Source organism: Thermobia domestica, chromosome 13, assembly GCF_964235325.1.
Source record: "Thermobia domestica chromosome 13, izTheDome1.hap1.1, whole genome shotgun sequence".
Lineage (NCBI taxonomy): Eukaryota > Metazoa > Arthropoda > Insecta > Zygentoma > Lepismatidae > Thermobia > Thermobia domestica.
The window spans coordinates 85916750-85934416 of NC_137466.1; the positions used below are offsets into that span (position 1 = coordinate 85916750).

General features: G+C 36.5%; 1 protein-coding gene across 1 annotated transcript in view; it reads right to left on the minus strand.

Moving 5' to 3' along the window:
- Positions 1 to 4107: 4107 nt before the first annotated feature.
- Stt3B (catalytic subunit 3B of the oligosaccharyltransferase complex) overlaps positions 4108 to 17667 on the minus strand; it is a 66002-nt gene continuing 52442 nt past the window's right edge. The window contains exon 15 of the mRNA XM_081736012.1: positions 4108 to 5056. Coding sequence (XP_081592138.1) covers positions 4973 to 5056 — 84 coding nt within the window. The 3' untranslated portion in view covers positions 4108 to 4972. The remainder of the gene's footprint in view (positions 5057 to 17667) is intronic.

The window sequence follows — 17667 nt, forward strand, 5'->3', positions numbered from 1 at the left end:
TATTTAAGAATGCCATTCCATTAAATTATATCTTTTTTATTCACTTTTTACAAAGTTAAAACCTTGATTCGTATTAAAATTTAATTTCTTTTATTTTTAGTAGTATTGTTTTCTCTTCTTTTCTCAATGGAAGTTTATTATCGTTATTTTATTTTTCTCACTTTTCAGACCTGACATGACTAAAGTACTTTTTATAGAAACACGTGAAAACTGAAGCAGGGTTAAGATTGAAATTCGGGTATTGATTTTTCTGAATTTCATTGACTGAGTGAGTAAATTTCCCCTGATCCGCGACAACCACGAATACAATTATTTATGATTAGGTTTAGAAAAAAAAAAAAATAATTATTTTAATCGGCCTCTACCATCTCCAACGCTCTCCTTTTTATTTTTTAAATATCGTCCCTTTGTTTGCAAAGTGTCGTATCTCCCTTTTTCTCATTTTTCAGGAGAGTGATTTGAACGTTTGCTGCTATTTTACTTCCCCCTTACGCTCATATTTGCCAACAAATGAATATCAATTTTTGGCATATTGTATCTAAAAGTACATTCGTTAATACCACAATGTTGTAATATTAAGCCATAAAAAAATAGGTTATTTGAGATACGTCACTTTGCAAAAGAAAATGTTAGTTTTAAGAATGAGTTACGTTACAGTGCATAGTTCTTGGGATATAAGAATAATGCCAAATTGAAGTTGGAAAACTGTAAATTTGTACATTTGTGTATATCTAAGTTGCTGTATTCATCTTTGACAATAAAAAATGTAAGTTATAACACAATAGTAAACAAACGATAGAATCAAAAGTTCTATGTCTTTCATTAATTAATTAAACATGTTTATGAAATTAATAGTATTAAGTAATAGTAGTGACCCTTTAATTTCGTCATTACCTTGGTGGTAACTAATAAACAGAGAATACTGGTCCTTTTTTGGGTGGGAGGCTCTGTTTCTTAAACACCTTCCAATACGTTGAAAGATCGATATTGTCATATTCCGGGTAAAGTTCTTTCTTATATAAGTTGTACATTTTAGTAGTATTTAGATCTGGGTGCAGACATTGTTTTGTGCATTTCGCACGGCAATAATGGCTTTCCATCCTTGGAAATCTTGCAATATGCTTTTCAATAAATCTCCTTACTTTTTCATCTCTTTCTCGCATTTTAACAGTTCTCCCTCCAAGCTTTTTCCGGTCCTATTGTTCCACGTTCTGTTACTTTTCTTAAAGAAGTTCTTACGAAGCGATCGGTAATGATTAGGGTATTTAAAAACGTCTTTCTTCATACTTTGATTTTAGTGCCTTGAACGGTTAAGTAGTGTGTGTCTTGTTTCTTCTTGAATCTATCTTCTTAGTAGATTTTTGAGTAACCTCTGTATTTTCCACATGTCTAGCTACAAAATCTCTTTGCGTAGAATGATTGCCTAGTTCATAAAATTGACATATAATTTGTTGTCTTAGTTTCCTCGTCAACAATTTCACATATGTGACGTCCTTTCTTGCATAAAAGAATCACAGCGTTCTTTCAATATTTTGGCTGGAACTTCTTTCCCTGTCACCAGACTTTTATATTCTAGACCTTTGTTTCTTCTTTGGCACCTTCTTTTATACTTCTCTTTTACAATTGTCTGCTGTTATTTGCTTTCAACGGCTTCAATTGTAAAAGATTCTGGCCCTTGTAGCTCATTGATGTTTTCTTCAACAGAAGTAGACCTATTGTTGAATTTCTCATAATCATTGCACTCGTCAACTTCCTCTAGGAAATGGTTATAACAAAGTAGTAGACAGCAGTGGCAAGAACAAAATACTTGTCCAAAATACTTGCCACTTCACATGTTTGCTGATGGTAACTCGTTTGCGAAATCATTTCATCCATATGTTATCTACATGCAGGCTGATTTGCAGGTTGACTAGTTGTGGGCTGACTTGCGGGTTAGCTAACTATATGTTTAGTGCTATTGTTTCGTTTCTTTTGTTTCTGTCTATATTTTTCTCGACCATGATTTGTGCACTCTTTAAAGTGTTTCTAAACACAAGTCTGTTACATTCCGTTACAGTTTGAAGCCATCATTGGCACACTCTCCTAGTTCGCAAAACACTGAAAACGTAGGGTCTGAATCTATTTGTCAGTGATTAAAGTAACTTCGCTATCTTATCATAATCATTGGTACTGGAATATTTCAAGGCTTTAGTTTTTCGTTTGTTTTACACTCACTGAAACAATCACTTCCTTTATCATTTGTTTTAAATTTTTCAGATAAAGGGATATCACCTGAGCTGGAACCATCATCAGAAACTCAGTCTTCTTCTGTATCTAATATTACATTGCTGTACCACCGTTCCTATAAAACATTTTCACACCTGTTTCTGTTTTAATTACAGTTTCATTTAAGTTGACACACACAACGTGTAAGGAAGAAACAACGTTCACTGTTCCATCAAACCACTTCACTAATACATCCATTGTTTTTTTTTCTTTCTTTCTTTCTTCACGTCAACTTTGTTCATTCAATTGAATTCAGTTTAGTCGGCCAATCTACAACAAAACCAAATCTCTTCAATTTTAGTGTTATTTCAGCTATCAGTTTATCACACAACATTTTAAACCAAATTGCGCATTAAGACAGACACACACACACACACACACAAACACACACCAAGAAAAAAAAGTCGTTTGAGATACAACTCTGTGTGAACAATAGAAATTTATCTTAATTTTTCTTCAAAACTGTCGTATCTTGAGTTACGGCAGTTCAAGAAAGTTTTAATTCTCTACAACTGACATACAACGAATATCAAACTGCTTATTCCACAGTTCTATTTAGGAATTTAGATACAGCTATTAAAAAGAATTTAAAGCTCCTAAAGGGGAATTGGGGGCTGGTGTTCTTTTTAAGATACGACACTTTGCAAACAAAGGAACGATATAGTATAAACTTACTTCCTTACTGTAAATAATTAAAAGTCAAACTTCCTGTATTTGGAATACAAGAAAACATTAATACCAAATAATAATTATACCCAACGATATCTTTATCTCGCATTCTGAATATAGAAGTAAACACGTACCATAATTTGGCCAATCTCACTGATTATCTAAACCAACGAACCTAACTTTTTTTTTTCTGTCTGTGGCATTTGAATCTTTTATTTAACTTCTTTTTATATTTTAAAGTTGGAAGTTTTATCACGTTTTGGCGCTCCTCAAGCTTCTTTCTAATTTCTTAATTTTTAACCACTTTTCTAAATCTGTCGTTCTTCGTTATCTTCTGTAGCCAGTACAATTTCCGAAATATAGCAGACTTCCCTGGTTTTCAGTATATTTTGAAAGTAAATATATATATATATATAATTAGCCCTCGGTCCCAGACCCCCGCGTTTGTTCAACTTACGGCCTCGTACCTCTTAAACCCATAACTCTACAGAGTTGCAAGTTTCTTTTCCTATTTCTTTGTATCCCAAGAAAACGTTCATTTAAATAACATGGGATATTTTTTAATCCTCTCCTTTAGACACCTTAAAAACTAAAAATATTCGCTTTTGGAAATTTTCCTGTGGGTTAGTCCCGGAAGGCTAGAATCATGCCAAATTTTATCATTCTAAATCCTGCCGGAAGTGCCTAAACATTTTGGGATGTAGATGATGCCCCATATAAATAACATAGGAAGACTTTTCAATTGCCGATAAAACCACTCTGAAGTTGGAAATTTGTATTAATGGTGATTTACTTAGATAATGATAACGAAAACGTACAAACATACTCAATTTCAAGTTGTTATTTCAATTCCAGGTACCTAAAATATAAGATTATACCTAGGTAGGTTAAAAAAAACGCCCATTTAAATAACATGGGGAATTGCTTCATCCCTTCTTATAATTTAGAAATATTCACTTTTGGCAATTTTTGTGTTGGCTAGTCCCGAAAAGTTAAAATCACCCCAAATTTCAACTTTTTGTTGGAAAGTGACAGCTCTAACTCATATAGTTTCCCTTATCCTTTACCACCTTTGACTCCAATATCACGTCAAGTACGTCAAACTGTGGACGTTATAAACTTCCCACATATAACGTAATGATTAAATGTTTCTAACTACAAGAATCAAAAGAATTTATCTGGAAATTACTCTTAAACATGTATTGCAAATCGTTAACAAGACATATTACAACAGCTGTTGTTAACAACACTCGGGTACAATGTGTGTCAATGTTGACAACACCATATCGCTCGTCACAACCAAAGATATAACATTTTCCGTACGCATTCAATCAGATTCAACATACTGACTTGTCATAATATAAAATTTAAAAAAAAAGAAAGAAAAATTAGAGAAATAGGAAAAAAAAATATATCAACAACTTGAGATACTTTTTCTCAACATAGGAAAATAATAAACGCGTAGAATGTAAAAAATTTTTTAACCGTCACCACAGTCATCATTGTAATTCGACTCGTAACTTTCAACAACAAAACACAAAGAAAGGAAAAGAAGAACTGTCAACATTTTCGACTTCGATCAACTTTTAATAAAGACTGTGGAAGAATTATGTGCATTGTTCAAATCACTTACACAAAACACAGTCTTGTAACATACAAACATTTTTCCTCTTTGCTTTTCCAGACATGCATTGATACATACACTTATTTACACATATAAAATTTCATTAGGCTTCCCAACTAGATGGATTATTTTCAGAAACACAGCCTTTGGATTATTGCAGTCTTCACAAGTAACTTGATAAATGTTCTTTTTTTTTAATTATTTTTCCAAGAAAAAATGATATATATGTATAATCATTATATAAATAATAAACTGTTCCGACAGTTTCCACACACACGAATTACAAACGCGTTATGGTAGAAACGTGTGCTCATCCACAACTTGAAGAAAAAACTACACTGTTCGGTTCTGTTCCCCACAAAGGCTTGTCAGCAGAGGCACACAAGTGAAGGCTGGCACTATCCACTGTTCACACTAGGATGACTGCGATTTACTTATTCGTCGTCCTTTTACTACCACTGGTTTGTTTTTAATTACGCCCTTCTTGCGTCGGTTTGTCTGAAAAATATATATATAAAATTATGAATGTTTTATTTGAACCAACATTTCATTAAAAAATCTGTATTTATATTCTTTAACCTAAAGAACATCATCAAAGGTTGTTTCACTAAAAATTACAAATTTATTTGCATGTGAAGCCATGTATCCAAGATGAAATCAACACTCACAAGTTTTCATTCAATGCTCTTGGCAGTATCATACGATCTTACCTTTGGGTAAAAAAAAAAACCGCAACGGCCCCGGGCGCCGAAGTAATGTGACGCAAAATTCGGGAGTAAAAAAGAAAAGAAAAGAAGGAATGAAAAAAGAGCAAAAATTACTTGGAATATTTTAGATCAACAGCAATATTTTCCAATCTAATTTTTTATTTGACCAGGATCAGATTTATACCTTTTGCTTCCCTTAACACTTTCTTAAAGCGCCTCACCCGAATTACTGGGGAGGAGGAAATTTACCTCTTTTCTATTTTTGAGAAAGATTTTGATGCTCGCAATTCATGAAAGTTCAAACTTTGAATTACATCCATTACGGAGTTTATCGTCTACTTCCAACACCGTGACTACGTGAGTGGGAATCCATACTACTACTTGACTTTTTAATCCGAGTAAAGCACTTACAGGTTATGAAACTAGGCTCACCCTTACAGGAAGAATATGCTGGACTTTTTACAATTGTAACTTGAATTAAGAACCCTTACTTCATCATTTCAATAAGATTTCGTCATGATCATTCACCTGTAGTTAGCACTGTCTGTCTGAATGAAAGAAAGTGGACTGGAATACGAAAGGGAAGGCATAAGACAAGTGAAATGGCTCCTAATATTTTAATGAAAATTGAGATTTGTGGATAATTTGAATGGGCGTGTTGCAACAATCCCGTTACCACTAAAATCTGTTACAATTCCCAAACCAAACGACAAATTATCGCGGTTCTTGCAAAACAGTGTGAGGTAATGCACAAGATGCTCGGTCCATTCTCCTCTAATGAATTTATTATAGGAAACATTTACTGTGACATACCAGAACAGTACTTTCAGCCATAGGTGGAGGAGTTGCATTATCTACTGTATTTTAGCACGACGAGGCACCTCCTCATTAGTCTCATAATGTTCCGAATATCGTGTATACACAGTCCCCTCTGAGGTGGATACAGTGTCTGGATTAAACTTCTACCTCGATCTACCTTAATTAGAATTAGTTTCTTTGGAACATCTAACGTGGGGATTTTTTTCTTTGGAATAGATTTATATTTAACGGTCTTCTATTGAGGACGTTGATGCATTTCCTACCAAGGCGGATCACTGATACAGAGTGTTCATATTCATATGCTATGGCGTGTATGGGTAGATATGGAATATCGCCTTGATATCTTTGAGGGCAAGTAAAAATCACAAATGACAAAACCTGGTAAGCTGTGGTACACTTGAAAAGAACTGCAATGCTCTGTCATTTACTTTGCAAATTATGACTTATTCGTCTGGAGACAGGATTCACAGGATTCTTGGGACATCTTATATATATATATATATATATATATATATATATATAAAAGGTAACAGGTAAGAATATTATTGAGATAAACTGCTTTAATATATTCCTCGTCTTAACTTGAATGACTGCAGCAACATTTGAATAACAGTTACACTTGCAGTCTCTCTTTCACAGAAGTTATGCCTATAGGCGAATCAGAAAGAAAATTCTCTTCATCTGCGCAAGCGTTAAGGAGAACTCCTACCAATTTTTTCCTTCAATCTGACCAACAAAATATGAGCAAAGTTATGATCCTTAAAAATTCCACTGCGCGGTTAACGGAATAATCGAATTTCTTTTTGATAATAATAATAATAATAATAATAATAATAATAATAATAATAATAATAATAATAATAATAATAATAATAATAATAAAGCACTACGACTTCTCCCCTAGAACAGCAGGTAAATATTTGATTTTTTCGGCCATACATACAGTTATTTGGTTTGAGAAATAAAATTTTAAAAAAACATTACAAATAACATAAAAGAGTTACTTGTTCTATTGGTATAATAGATTCTGATATATGGAAAACAGTATACAAGAAGCCCATTAAATATACACATACATATGCAACGTACGGAAAATGAAGAAAAGTGTAAACTTTGTTTTAAAACAAATTCGAGGTCATTACTAATTCTGGTTCTCAAGTTAAACGCTTCTGACTATTATGTTATGTGAAAATGTCGAGTGGTCGTCACGCTCAGAAGTGTGAAGCTGGAAACGTTACAAAACCCCTGACTGCTTGGTCTTAGCACAATAAATCATGGTTATACGTGATAGTATCAAAAGATTTTGCGACTAGTTCTGTTTACAAGAAATTACTTTATTTATCTACGTTTATACATTATCACCTTCAAAATACCACTGCTGGAATATGTCCTGAGAGTCTTCTTTTCGAAGCCTGTCAAGTACCTTCTGCGATTCGGGCTGTATCTTCGCAACGGTGTCCAAACGGCAAATTTTGAGCTGTATCTTCAGCTTCGGGAAGATGGCAAAGTCCGCAGGAGCCAAATCTGGCGAGTAGAGTTGATGGAAATATGTAACCTTCTGGTGAGAAACTCACGCGTGAGGAGAGGGCGGTGACAGGGTGCATTGTCGTCGTGGAGCAGCCAGTTTTTCGCGCACCACAGATCTGGTTGCTTTCGCCGGATATCTTCCCTCAGACGCCTTATAACCTGGCTGGTTCCGTATTGACGGTCTGGCCCTGGGGACGAATTCGTGACGTACAATGCCGCGAATTTCGAACAAGACGACGAACGTGCACTTGGTCGAGCTGCGGACTGCCACGTCTTTTTCGGTCGTGGAGATGAAGATTGTTGCTTTATCTCAGGATCGTACCCGTTACACCCAAGTTTCGTCACCAGTAATGATACTCGACATACAAGATGGGTCATCCACGGCACGCTGACGGAGTTCTTGGCAAATTTCGATGCGGTGTTCCTTCTGCTTCTGGGTAAGCACCCTGGAGACGAACTTCGACAGCAACACGGTGCATGTTCAAATCACACGTGAGAATTGCCTGTACTGTTCCGTATGACATACCTATAATGGCAGCAATGTTGTGGATCATTCTCCCACGATCCTCATGCTTAAATTGCCAAATGATTTCAACATTTTTGGGTATTGTGCTTGTTGAAGGTCGTCCTGATCTCAGTGATGTTCTTCCGCTCTTGAAGTGTGCGTGCCACTCACAGTATCTCGAACGACTCGTTGCAGCATCGACGGACACTTGCCAACTCATGTCAAGCGTCTCTGTGGTGGATATGCCCAGTCTCACACAGAATTTCACGTTCGATCATTGTTCTAACTTGCTGTCCGCAATGAAATTGCAGACGTGGTAATTTATGTGGTCGAAATAGCACCAGTTGCACAGCTTCCGATGTACACGGGACGTCTCTTGGCACACTGACTTACGAACATTGGTAACGCCTGTGCGTACAGCTTTGCGCTACCATCTGTTAGCGTGTTACAGAACTAGTCTCGAATTTTTTTGATACCATCTCGTATGAAGAAAACACTAATACACAGCAAGCTCACAATATACAAAATTGCCACTGAAAATTAACAACCCAATTCTTGATTAGAAAGAACAGTACTCACCTAATTACGTTCCTACAAGCAGCAAAAACTTGCAGATATTTCGAATACGTTAGTGAATATACTTTTCTGAGGAACAGAGAGGCCTAACACATGTTAAGCAAAAGGTTCTTCACATACTTGTACTTTCAGTGTCAGTAGACACTTAAATTTTTATAACGCATTTTTCGAAGTGACATAATAAACTCACTTTCATATGGGGACTTAACAGGAACGTCTTCTTTCTCCCTTAAAGTTAAGCTGTATATAAGTGTATTTACGAAACTATTACCTATACTGAATAATTTATCATTATTTTCAGATGTACGCAAGTTTTTTTTTTTTTTTTTTTTTTGGGGGGGGAACTAATCTTGATACTTTTTCAGCTTCTTCAGCTTCCTACGCACAACTGGTGTTGAACCCATACGAAGATCTTCATTATTACCAGAAATTTAAGTGTCAACTGATATTGAAAATGCAGGCATCTGCAGAACTTTATACATTACATGCATTAAGCATTTTTGATCCTCGTAAAAAGAATACTCGCTATCGTATCCGAAATATAGGAAAGACTTCTCTGCTTCTACACCATAATCAGGTGAATATCATATCTAATCTTCAAATATTTATTCCGCACGTTCTATCCGTCATTAGAATCCAATTCTTCATTATTATTTTAAACAATAATAATACTCGAGCATTCGAAATTGTAAAAGTTACGCTGTTATTTTTATATATTTCGTTATATAAGTATTATTTGGTCTAGGAATTAATTCGTGCGGGTGGACAAGAGATGGCGCAACGAACGGAGCGTCCCACAGTTCCGTGTATCCACACATGTGTTGCAAACCCCTGTCATCGCGTATCGTTCGTAGTATAGGGCAGTGGATTAAAGCGTCAACAACACCAGTTTGTAGTTAAGTGAACATGGCGCAATTTGTGCCTGATAAAGTGTTTTTGCGGGGTGCCCTGCTGCATTACTTTAACATGCAGAAAAGTGCGACTGAAAGTCATCGTATTTTGGTGGAAGTGTATGGTGACCATGCTCTAGCTGAGCGAACGTGTCAGAAGTGGTTTGCACGGTTTAGAAGTGGTGATTTCGGCTTGGCAGACCAAGAGCGAGCTGGACAGCCAAAAAAATTTCAAGACGAAGAATTGACAGCATTGCTCGAGCAGGATTCGTGTCAAACGCAGGAACAACTTGCAGCAGCATTAGGCGTTGATCAAACAACAGTCTCCAAACGCTTGAAAGCCATGGGAATGATTCAAAAGATGTCACATTGGGTTCCACATGAATTGAAAGACAGAGACGTTGAAAGACGAAAAACCATTTGCGAATTGCTGCTTCAACGACAGAGCAGAAAGGGGTTTCTGCATCGAATTATTACGGGTGATGAGAAGTGGATCCATTACGAGAACCCTAAACGAAAAAAGGCCTGGGTGAAACCAGGTGAACCAGGTCCATCACAACCAAAACGAGATATTCACTGTGCAAAGGTTATGCTGTGCATATGGTGGGATATGAAAGGTGTGGTGTACTATGAGCTGCTGCAACCGGGTGAAACTATGAATGGAGAACGTTATCGACGACAATTAATGCGTTTGAAGCAAGCTCTGGAAAGAACACGACCAGAATGGGAGAACAGACATGATAAACTTATTGTTCAACATGATAACGCTCGCTCACATGTCGCAAAACCGCTCAAAACCTATTTAGAAAATGTCGGATGGGAAGTCTTACCGCACCCGCCGTATTCACCAGACGTTGCTCCTTCGGACTACTACTAGTTCGATTGCATGAACAACGATTTGATTGGACAGCGGTTTACTTCTTCAGAAGATATCGAAACATGGGTCTCTGACTAGATCGCTTCCAAGGATGAGGACTTCTTTCGCCACGGAATCCGTACATTGCCTGACAGATGGACGAAAGTGGTGGCTAGCGATGGACAATATTTTTCTTAAGGTATTTATGTATTTTGTGTTTGTACTACAGCTTCAATGTGTGCGTACCAACCGCACGAATTAATTCCTAGACCAAATACTTTACATTAAGTGTACACATATTATACTCCAACTTTTCTTTAAATTTACACTCAGATTTTACACTTTTTTTTTTTTTTTTTACTTAAAGAAAGAAACTAACTTTTTAACTGTAAAGAGATATTGAGTTACCTATCCGCTCACCCCACGAGAATCATTTTGTTTGCTTTGGCCATAGATTATCTGCATTTCATTCTGTACATTGAAATGGTGCAGGAGACGAGATGTTCATTTGCAAGGAACAATCAGCGTATTGCTAAAATCTGTCTATCAATTCTTCTAGTGCATACTGTATCTTTTCTGTTTTCTGTTTACAGCTGTTTAGCTTATTTAAAAAATTAAGTACATAATGGTTTCTACAACCCACAGGAGAGGTAGGCCTCTGAGAGTGCTGACACGTGGAATTGTAATTTGAGTGCATAAGTATTTTTTTTAAAAATCCCGATTCCAAATTCCTGCTTCAATCCTGGGTTGTGCTATATGAGTTTCATAGTGTACTCACAGTGAACAACAGCGTATGCGTAGGTTTTCTCAGGATTTTCCCTTATTTCCCGTCGTATTTCTCATTTCACTAGTTATCTCCCTTGTCATCCTGTTTAAATTTCTATTCCCTCCTTTAGTTTAAAAACCATGAACATTTTTTTTTATATATATATAAAGATTAAGTAGACTGGTAATAATGTATTTTCGCAATTATAATATTGAAAGTTGTACCTTCTGCTTCTTACTTCCACCACCATGCTAACATGAGAGGGAAAGGAGAAGGGAACCTCCCCTCAGCACCCTGTACGAAAAGGTAAGTGGTGGCCATTTTTACTTATTTCAGAACTGTTCCTGTGTTTCCAATGTTTAGTTTACGTTCTGGAAAACTAAACTAAACATTAGACTCTATCCGTGATCAGTGATTTTTTTTCTCTTTAACTTCAAAATATGTATTTCTAGACACTCTTTACTATTGTTCTTTCGTGTCAGCAGGCCAGCACTGCGCAAAAAGGTCATGTAAAATGAGAAAAAGGCTTATTGATAAGCAAAAAAGCTTTTTAGAAAGAACAGATGGCAATTTCGTTAACCTTTTCTTCTGTCAATATTTTGAAACGATAGCACTTTACGGAAGTATTCTTAGCAAAGTTTATTTCTCATTCTTTATAGTTTCAAGAGTTTTACCAAATGAAAATGCAATCTGTAAGTTTTACATCCGACGGTTATGCCAGCTAGGCTAAAGGAAACGGTGATGATGAGAAATGAATGAAATGGTGGAACGAAGAAAGTAGGAGAACCCCGAGAAAACCCATACACATGATGTTTGTCCACCACAAAGCTCACTTGGTCTGAGGTGAGATCGAACCAAGACCCCATGCACCAGAGGTGAACGCTCTATCATTGAGCCACCGCGGCCCCCAGTTTTACCGAATGGTAGCTAAATCGAGGTTTGAATGCCTTCTGTTTTTTTTTTTTTTTTTTTTTTTTTGTTTTTGTTTTTTTATCTTACATTCTTTTTGAGAAACATACAGGATCACTAATGACGAACCGACTCATAATGCAAAGTACATGTACACTACCTTGACCTAAGTATGGGTGAACAGATATCCCCAGAGCAAGACAATTTTCATGGAAACACTGAACGAACGGGAGCGAACGATAAGTATGACGTAGATCGTGGTGTAACCATATAGTACACCAAGTGACATAATGATGTGAGGACGTGATGAGAGCAGCTGACGGTGTTTACCCAGGACGTATAATTACGCACTGGGAGTGTGGTAGAAGTTACCACACCATCATCAGTGTTGTATTATGTTCACTGTTAACAACTATTAACATGACTACAGTAAAGTTCAAACAGGATGGAAACACATCCGTAGACCCAAGATTGGGTCGACTTGGATCATACCCATGCCTGATGCATTCGGTTACCGGTAAGAGCTCACATGGTTCGGATCCCACGTTAAACTGTATGCCCACGTCTCATACAGACTTGGTGCTTAAAGGGACACTACATTCTAAGCCAATCAGTCAACCGTTCACTCCTGAAATGTGTCAGAGTGCAAGAATTCAGTCATCTAAAACTGGCAATGACATCGCAAACAAGATTAACAGATCAGCATGGTGCTCCAATGGTATTAGAATATAGTGGTCTACTACCATAATTATTTGACCTCCGAGGGTAAGACGTGGCCTGGCGGCCTAATTTTATGAGCCAGTATGGTTGACCGTCCAGCCCACTGTTCCTTACTCTGGACTTTCCAAGTCTTCGTGCATTGTACCTATTACTAACAGAGCGGGATACGGCTCCTACACGGCCGGACAAAGTCCTGAGTGTCTGCCAGGAGGAGTGTGCTAGTGAGGCAGAGCCTACCGTACTCTGCAGGTATGGCCTCCTCCGAGTCTCCTCATGTCCCGCCAATACAAATACTAGCTACCGAGTCCCACGGTATGACCAGAGTCCGACAGAGTTCAACCCAGTTCTGGAAGTCCTAGGCGAAACCAGGGGGATTGTTAATTCCACCCCTGCCTACCTCTATCATTCAAAGAACACTGCCCAACGCGTAAAAGCACATCGAACACCTCAACTACTTCCGTATCTCATTCCGCATCCAATGGTACATGTCAACGTCACTATTTGGGATTGAGATCTAGTCTTGATCTGGTCAAAGACTTCCGTTCCATTGGGATCGGAAACTTTTACTCACGTGTAAAGTTACCTCTCTCCTACGTGTAAAGTTACCACGTACTCGTTGAGATGCTAAGGTCTCCTCCCGGATCCAATGGTATGTGCAGATCAGCATTTCAGAGAAAGACCGTGACCTCCGTTCTCCCTCGGTAGGGTCGGCGTTCCAGTGGTATATCCATAATGCGGGAAATGTACTGACGCGTCACCAGGAACAGAAGCTTCTGCTTACAGAACAACAAATGACAGCGAGATAAATTATGCCTCATGCCCACTTGCAAAAAGCCGCAGCTATTTTAGAACACGTCACATTCTTCGATGAAATTCATTTTTGCCAATTTTCAGTCCACAATAAGCGTGGTGGCTACCGACGGACTACGATGCAGAATAATTCAATAATTTGGAAAAGAACTCAATGCTGCAAAATAAGCAAATTATTGCACAATGGATTGTTTTTTTCTTCTTCTTCTTATAGGAAAACTCTTGCGGAACACCACGCAATTAGTGGCTGATGGCTGGACACCATGTCATACAGCAAAACTGACCACATGTTGGAAGAGAGAAATTCGGATTCAAACTCTGCCGTGGCTCGCACAATTCTCGAACATAAATTCTACACAAAATGTTTCGCATTTTTCATAACCAAAATTTCACAAACAGACACACAAACCTGCAAACAAACAAGTTCTGGTGATAGGTGCCATTTGTCACATGATGTCATCGATTACTTACTGGATACTACGTAACGTAGAATTTAAGTTTTACATGTTATCAAAGGTGGATCCATGTCATACGAGGCTCTATGTTAGTGTTACACTAAGTTCTAACGCATGCATTAGGAATGGTTTGTTCTACGTCCTGGTACGCAGCAATAGTCATAGACCCATTCCTCACGTGTCTATTTATTTATGTCATCTTTATCTACTGTCCTCGGCGAAAGAACAAGAATACTTGATATGGTAGTGCATATATATGAACATTACTGAAAATATACGTTAAAACTTCTGCTTATTGACAATGCTTACAATGACTTGAATAATTATAGGGAAAGAAACGTACTATTTTATGTAAAATGCTTTCCGTTCACAATTAATTATTAGAAATATATCAATGATTCTTACGGAAAAAGTAATTCAACTATTGTTATTTATTATTTTTTTCTAGATCACAGAGATTTATTGTCTGCAGTCTTAAACTTAACAATATATACGTCCTTACATGAAAGAAGATTAGAATAGTATGTTGAAGATTTTAACCAAACAATTAATGTTTTCTACTGCGCTGAACATTAACAAGCTACTAAAATGCAGAACTACAGACTATTATTACGAAGAACGTGACTATTATTACCAAACCAGCATGCTCTTTTCACAACGAATAAAAGAGAAGAGAAAAATTAAGAAATATATCGTACGAAGTAATCAATTACAAAAAACGCTCTTTCCTGCTTAATCATTTCTCGAAACAAAAACAGAGCGAGAAAAAAATGCTATACTGCATAGAGCTACATAGCAAAAGCTTCAAACACGATCCAAGAAAACGAGCTTCACACAAGTGTCAAATAAGTTCTTTTCTTTCCCAAAGTGAAGAATTCGAAATAATAAATAAACAAATAAAACTCAAAATAATGCTTTAACAATACCAAGTCGAGTTGATACTGCTGATAAAAAAAAAAAAAAAAAAAAAAAAAAAAAAAAAGATTAAAAAAAGAAACAATCCCATCGCCATCTCTAACCTAACATTATTGTCTGTGTACCGAAAGAGCAACACTAGTTTTGTAACATATTAGTGATATTTGTCCTATCAGCCTGTTTCTTTGCTCGGATAGCAGTACGTCGAACCTGAGACATATCTGCTATAACTAAATGTCACACAGAATAAGACAAGCGCTATGCTCAGAATTCCACCATCACAAAATATCCTTAAAGCAAAGTATCTGATTTGTGGATTCTAGCGCGATGACTAGCTACAAAGTACAAACGTGAAAATACATGGAAACTTAAGATCTCCTGAGCAGCAATACAAACACTAAAATATTAATAAAGTGTACATAGAATTTGGAGACACTAACATTCGTAATAATACGAAGAACTGTTTGAGCATATATACATATCAACAACATAGAACTATTCTAAACGTGAATAATAAACGTGACTAACATTCGTAAATATAATTTAATGTACTTTCTCTCGTTCAAAGTTGGAGATGTGTTCGTGCACGTTCCAAAGGGTTCCGAATGTACTAGTACAGAACTGCGTTCCATTTTCGACGAAAGCACCTTCAAACTGATTGTTCTTTTATGATATATTCAAACAGCTATGCCACAAAAGAATCATCTAATCCGCACAGAGTATATGCTAAACAGGGATACATTAGCTTCGCTCCATTTGTAAGTACTAGCTGCTCCGAATTTGCCTCGTAATAAGAAAACAAAAGCTACAAAGCTAAATTTTTTTAGCTGAATGACTGGCAACTGAAATGAAATCCAATGTCTTGTTCACGTTAGTGTGAGGAACTTCCCTTACCCTTTAGTAATGAACTAATCTTGATTTTAAACACAAAACGTTTCCCTGTAACAGGAAGCCTGCTTTCCGGAAACAAATAGAATCAAAGAAAGCAAAAACAATGATCTCCGAAATATTAAACCATCATTATCTATCTTTCAGTTATTTGCCTTCCTAAACAATTTAAATTTTAAAGTTGAAGATATAGTGGTAAGTATTGATCTCATTACCTTAAAAGTAAATACTTATTCTGATATTTCAATAAATTAGTCGAGACTAGTGTTGTAAAATTTCCGGAAATTTTGGAAAAATTGGGGAAATAACAAAAATCTTTGTATTAGGTTAGTTTTACTAGTAATGGAACCGTTGTTTTCTTCGAATGTAAGTTGAGAAATTTCAATATTGTGAATATTTAAAAAAAGAAGCATTCGAAAATAAAACTGTAGTAGTTATTCATAAAAATTAATAGTCTGCACTCATTTCCTTTATGTGCCTTTTAGTCGTTTACTTCTGGTTGTGCATTAATTGCAGAACTTCTACAATTCCATACACATTTACCATCATGAAGCGTTTCTGTTGTAACAAATAGGGCTCCTTTAATGAAACTGAGTTCTTAATGTGCTCTTTGATCGTGAAATTTTGTTAATGTTAACCAAATTACTTCTTAAAAGAGACAGCAGTAGGCAAATTTCATTAATACTCATGCACTAAAACATATAATTACAATTTTTTAATATTCAAATATAAACTTTATGTTTGTAAACAAATACCTGTTTTCTAGGGCGACAAATTATCTATATACAATATATAAAAATGAAGGACACTATACTTATAACTTAACAAATCTTGAACCACCAGACTGATCTCGATAAAAATTTTCAACATAGATGAGGTTCGGGCCTGGTATATATTTTACCATTTCACTTTGAAGGTGCAACTTAGAGGAAGGAAGTGTGGAACAGATCTTTGTGTCCAACGCATAGTTTTCGGCGTTGCTGAAATGAACAGTGATATTTCCGATGAAGTTGAAATTCAAATTCAACACTGCAACTTGAAGGAAAGGGAGGGGAGATATATAAAATGATCGAAAATAACCAATATTAGTGTCAAATCCATAGTTTTCGGGGTTGCTGAAATGAACAGTAACACTTCCGATGCCGTTTAATCCAAATTTATCCCCGCAAATTCGGGGAGGGGGAAGTATATAAAAATGGTGCAAAATGATCGATATTACTGTGAATCCATAGCTTTCAGGGTCGTTGAGATGAACAGTGACATTTCCGATCCAGTTTAACTCCAAATTCAACGCCGGGGTAATATATAAAAAAAATATCGAAAATGACTGATAGTGTCGAATCCATGGTTTTTCTGGTCGCTGGCATAAACAGTTACACTTCTAATGCCGCTTAAATCCAAAATCAGCGCCTTGACCTGGGGGAGGGGAGATATATATACAAATGATCAAAAATAACCGATATTAGTGTCGAATCCATAGTTTTTGGGATTGCTGTGATGAACATTAACACTTCCGATGCTGTTTAAATCCAAATTCAGGCCCGCAACTTGGGGGTGGGGAGATATATAAAAATGACTGAAAATGGCCGATATTAGTGTCGAATCCATGGCTTTTGGGGTCCTGAGATGAACATTAACACTTCCGATGCTGTTTAAATCCAAATTCAGCGCCGCAACTTGTGGGAGGGAGAAGAGGTGGATATATAAAAATGATCGAAAATGGCCGATATTAATATCGAATCCATAGTTTTCGGGGTGGCTGAGAA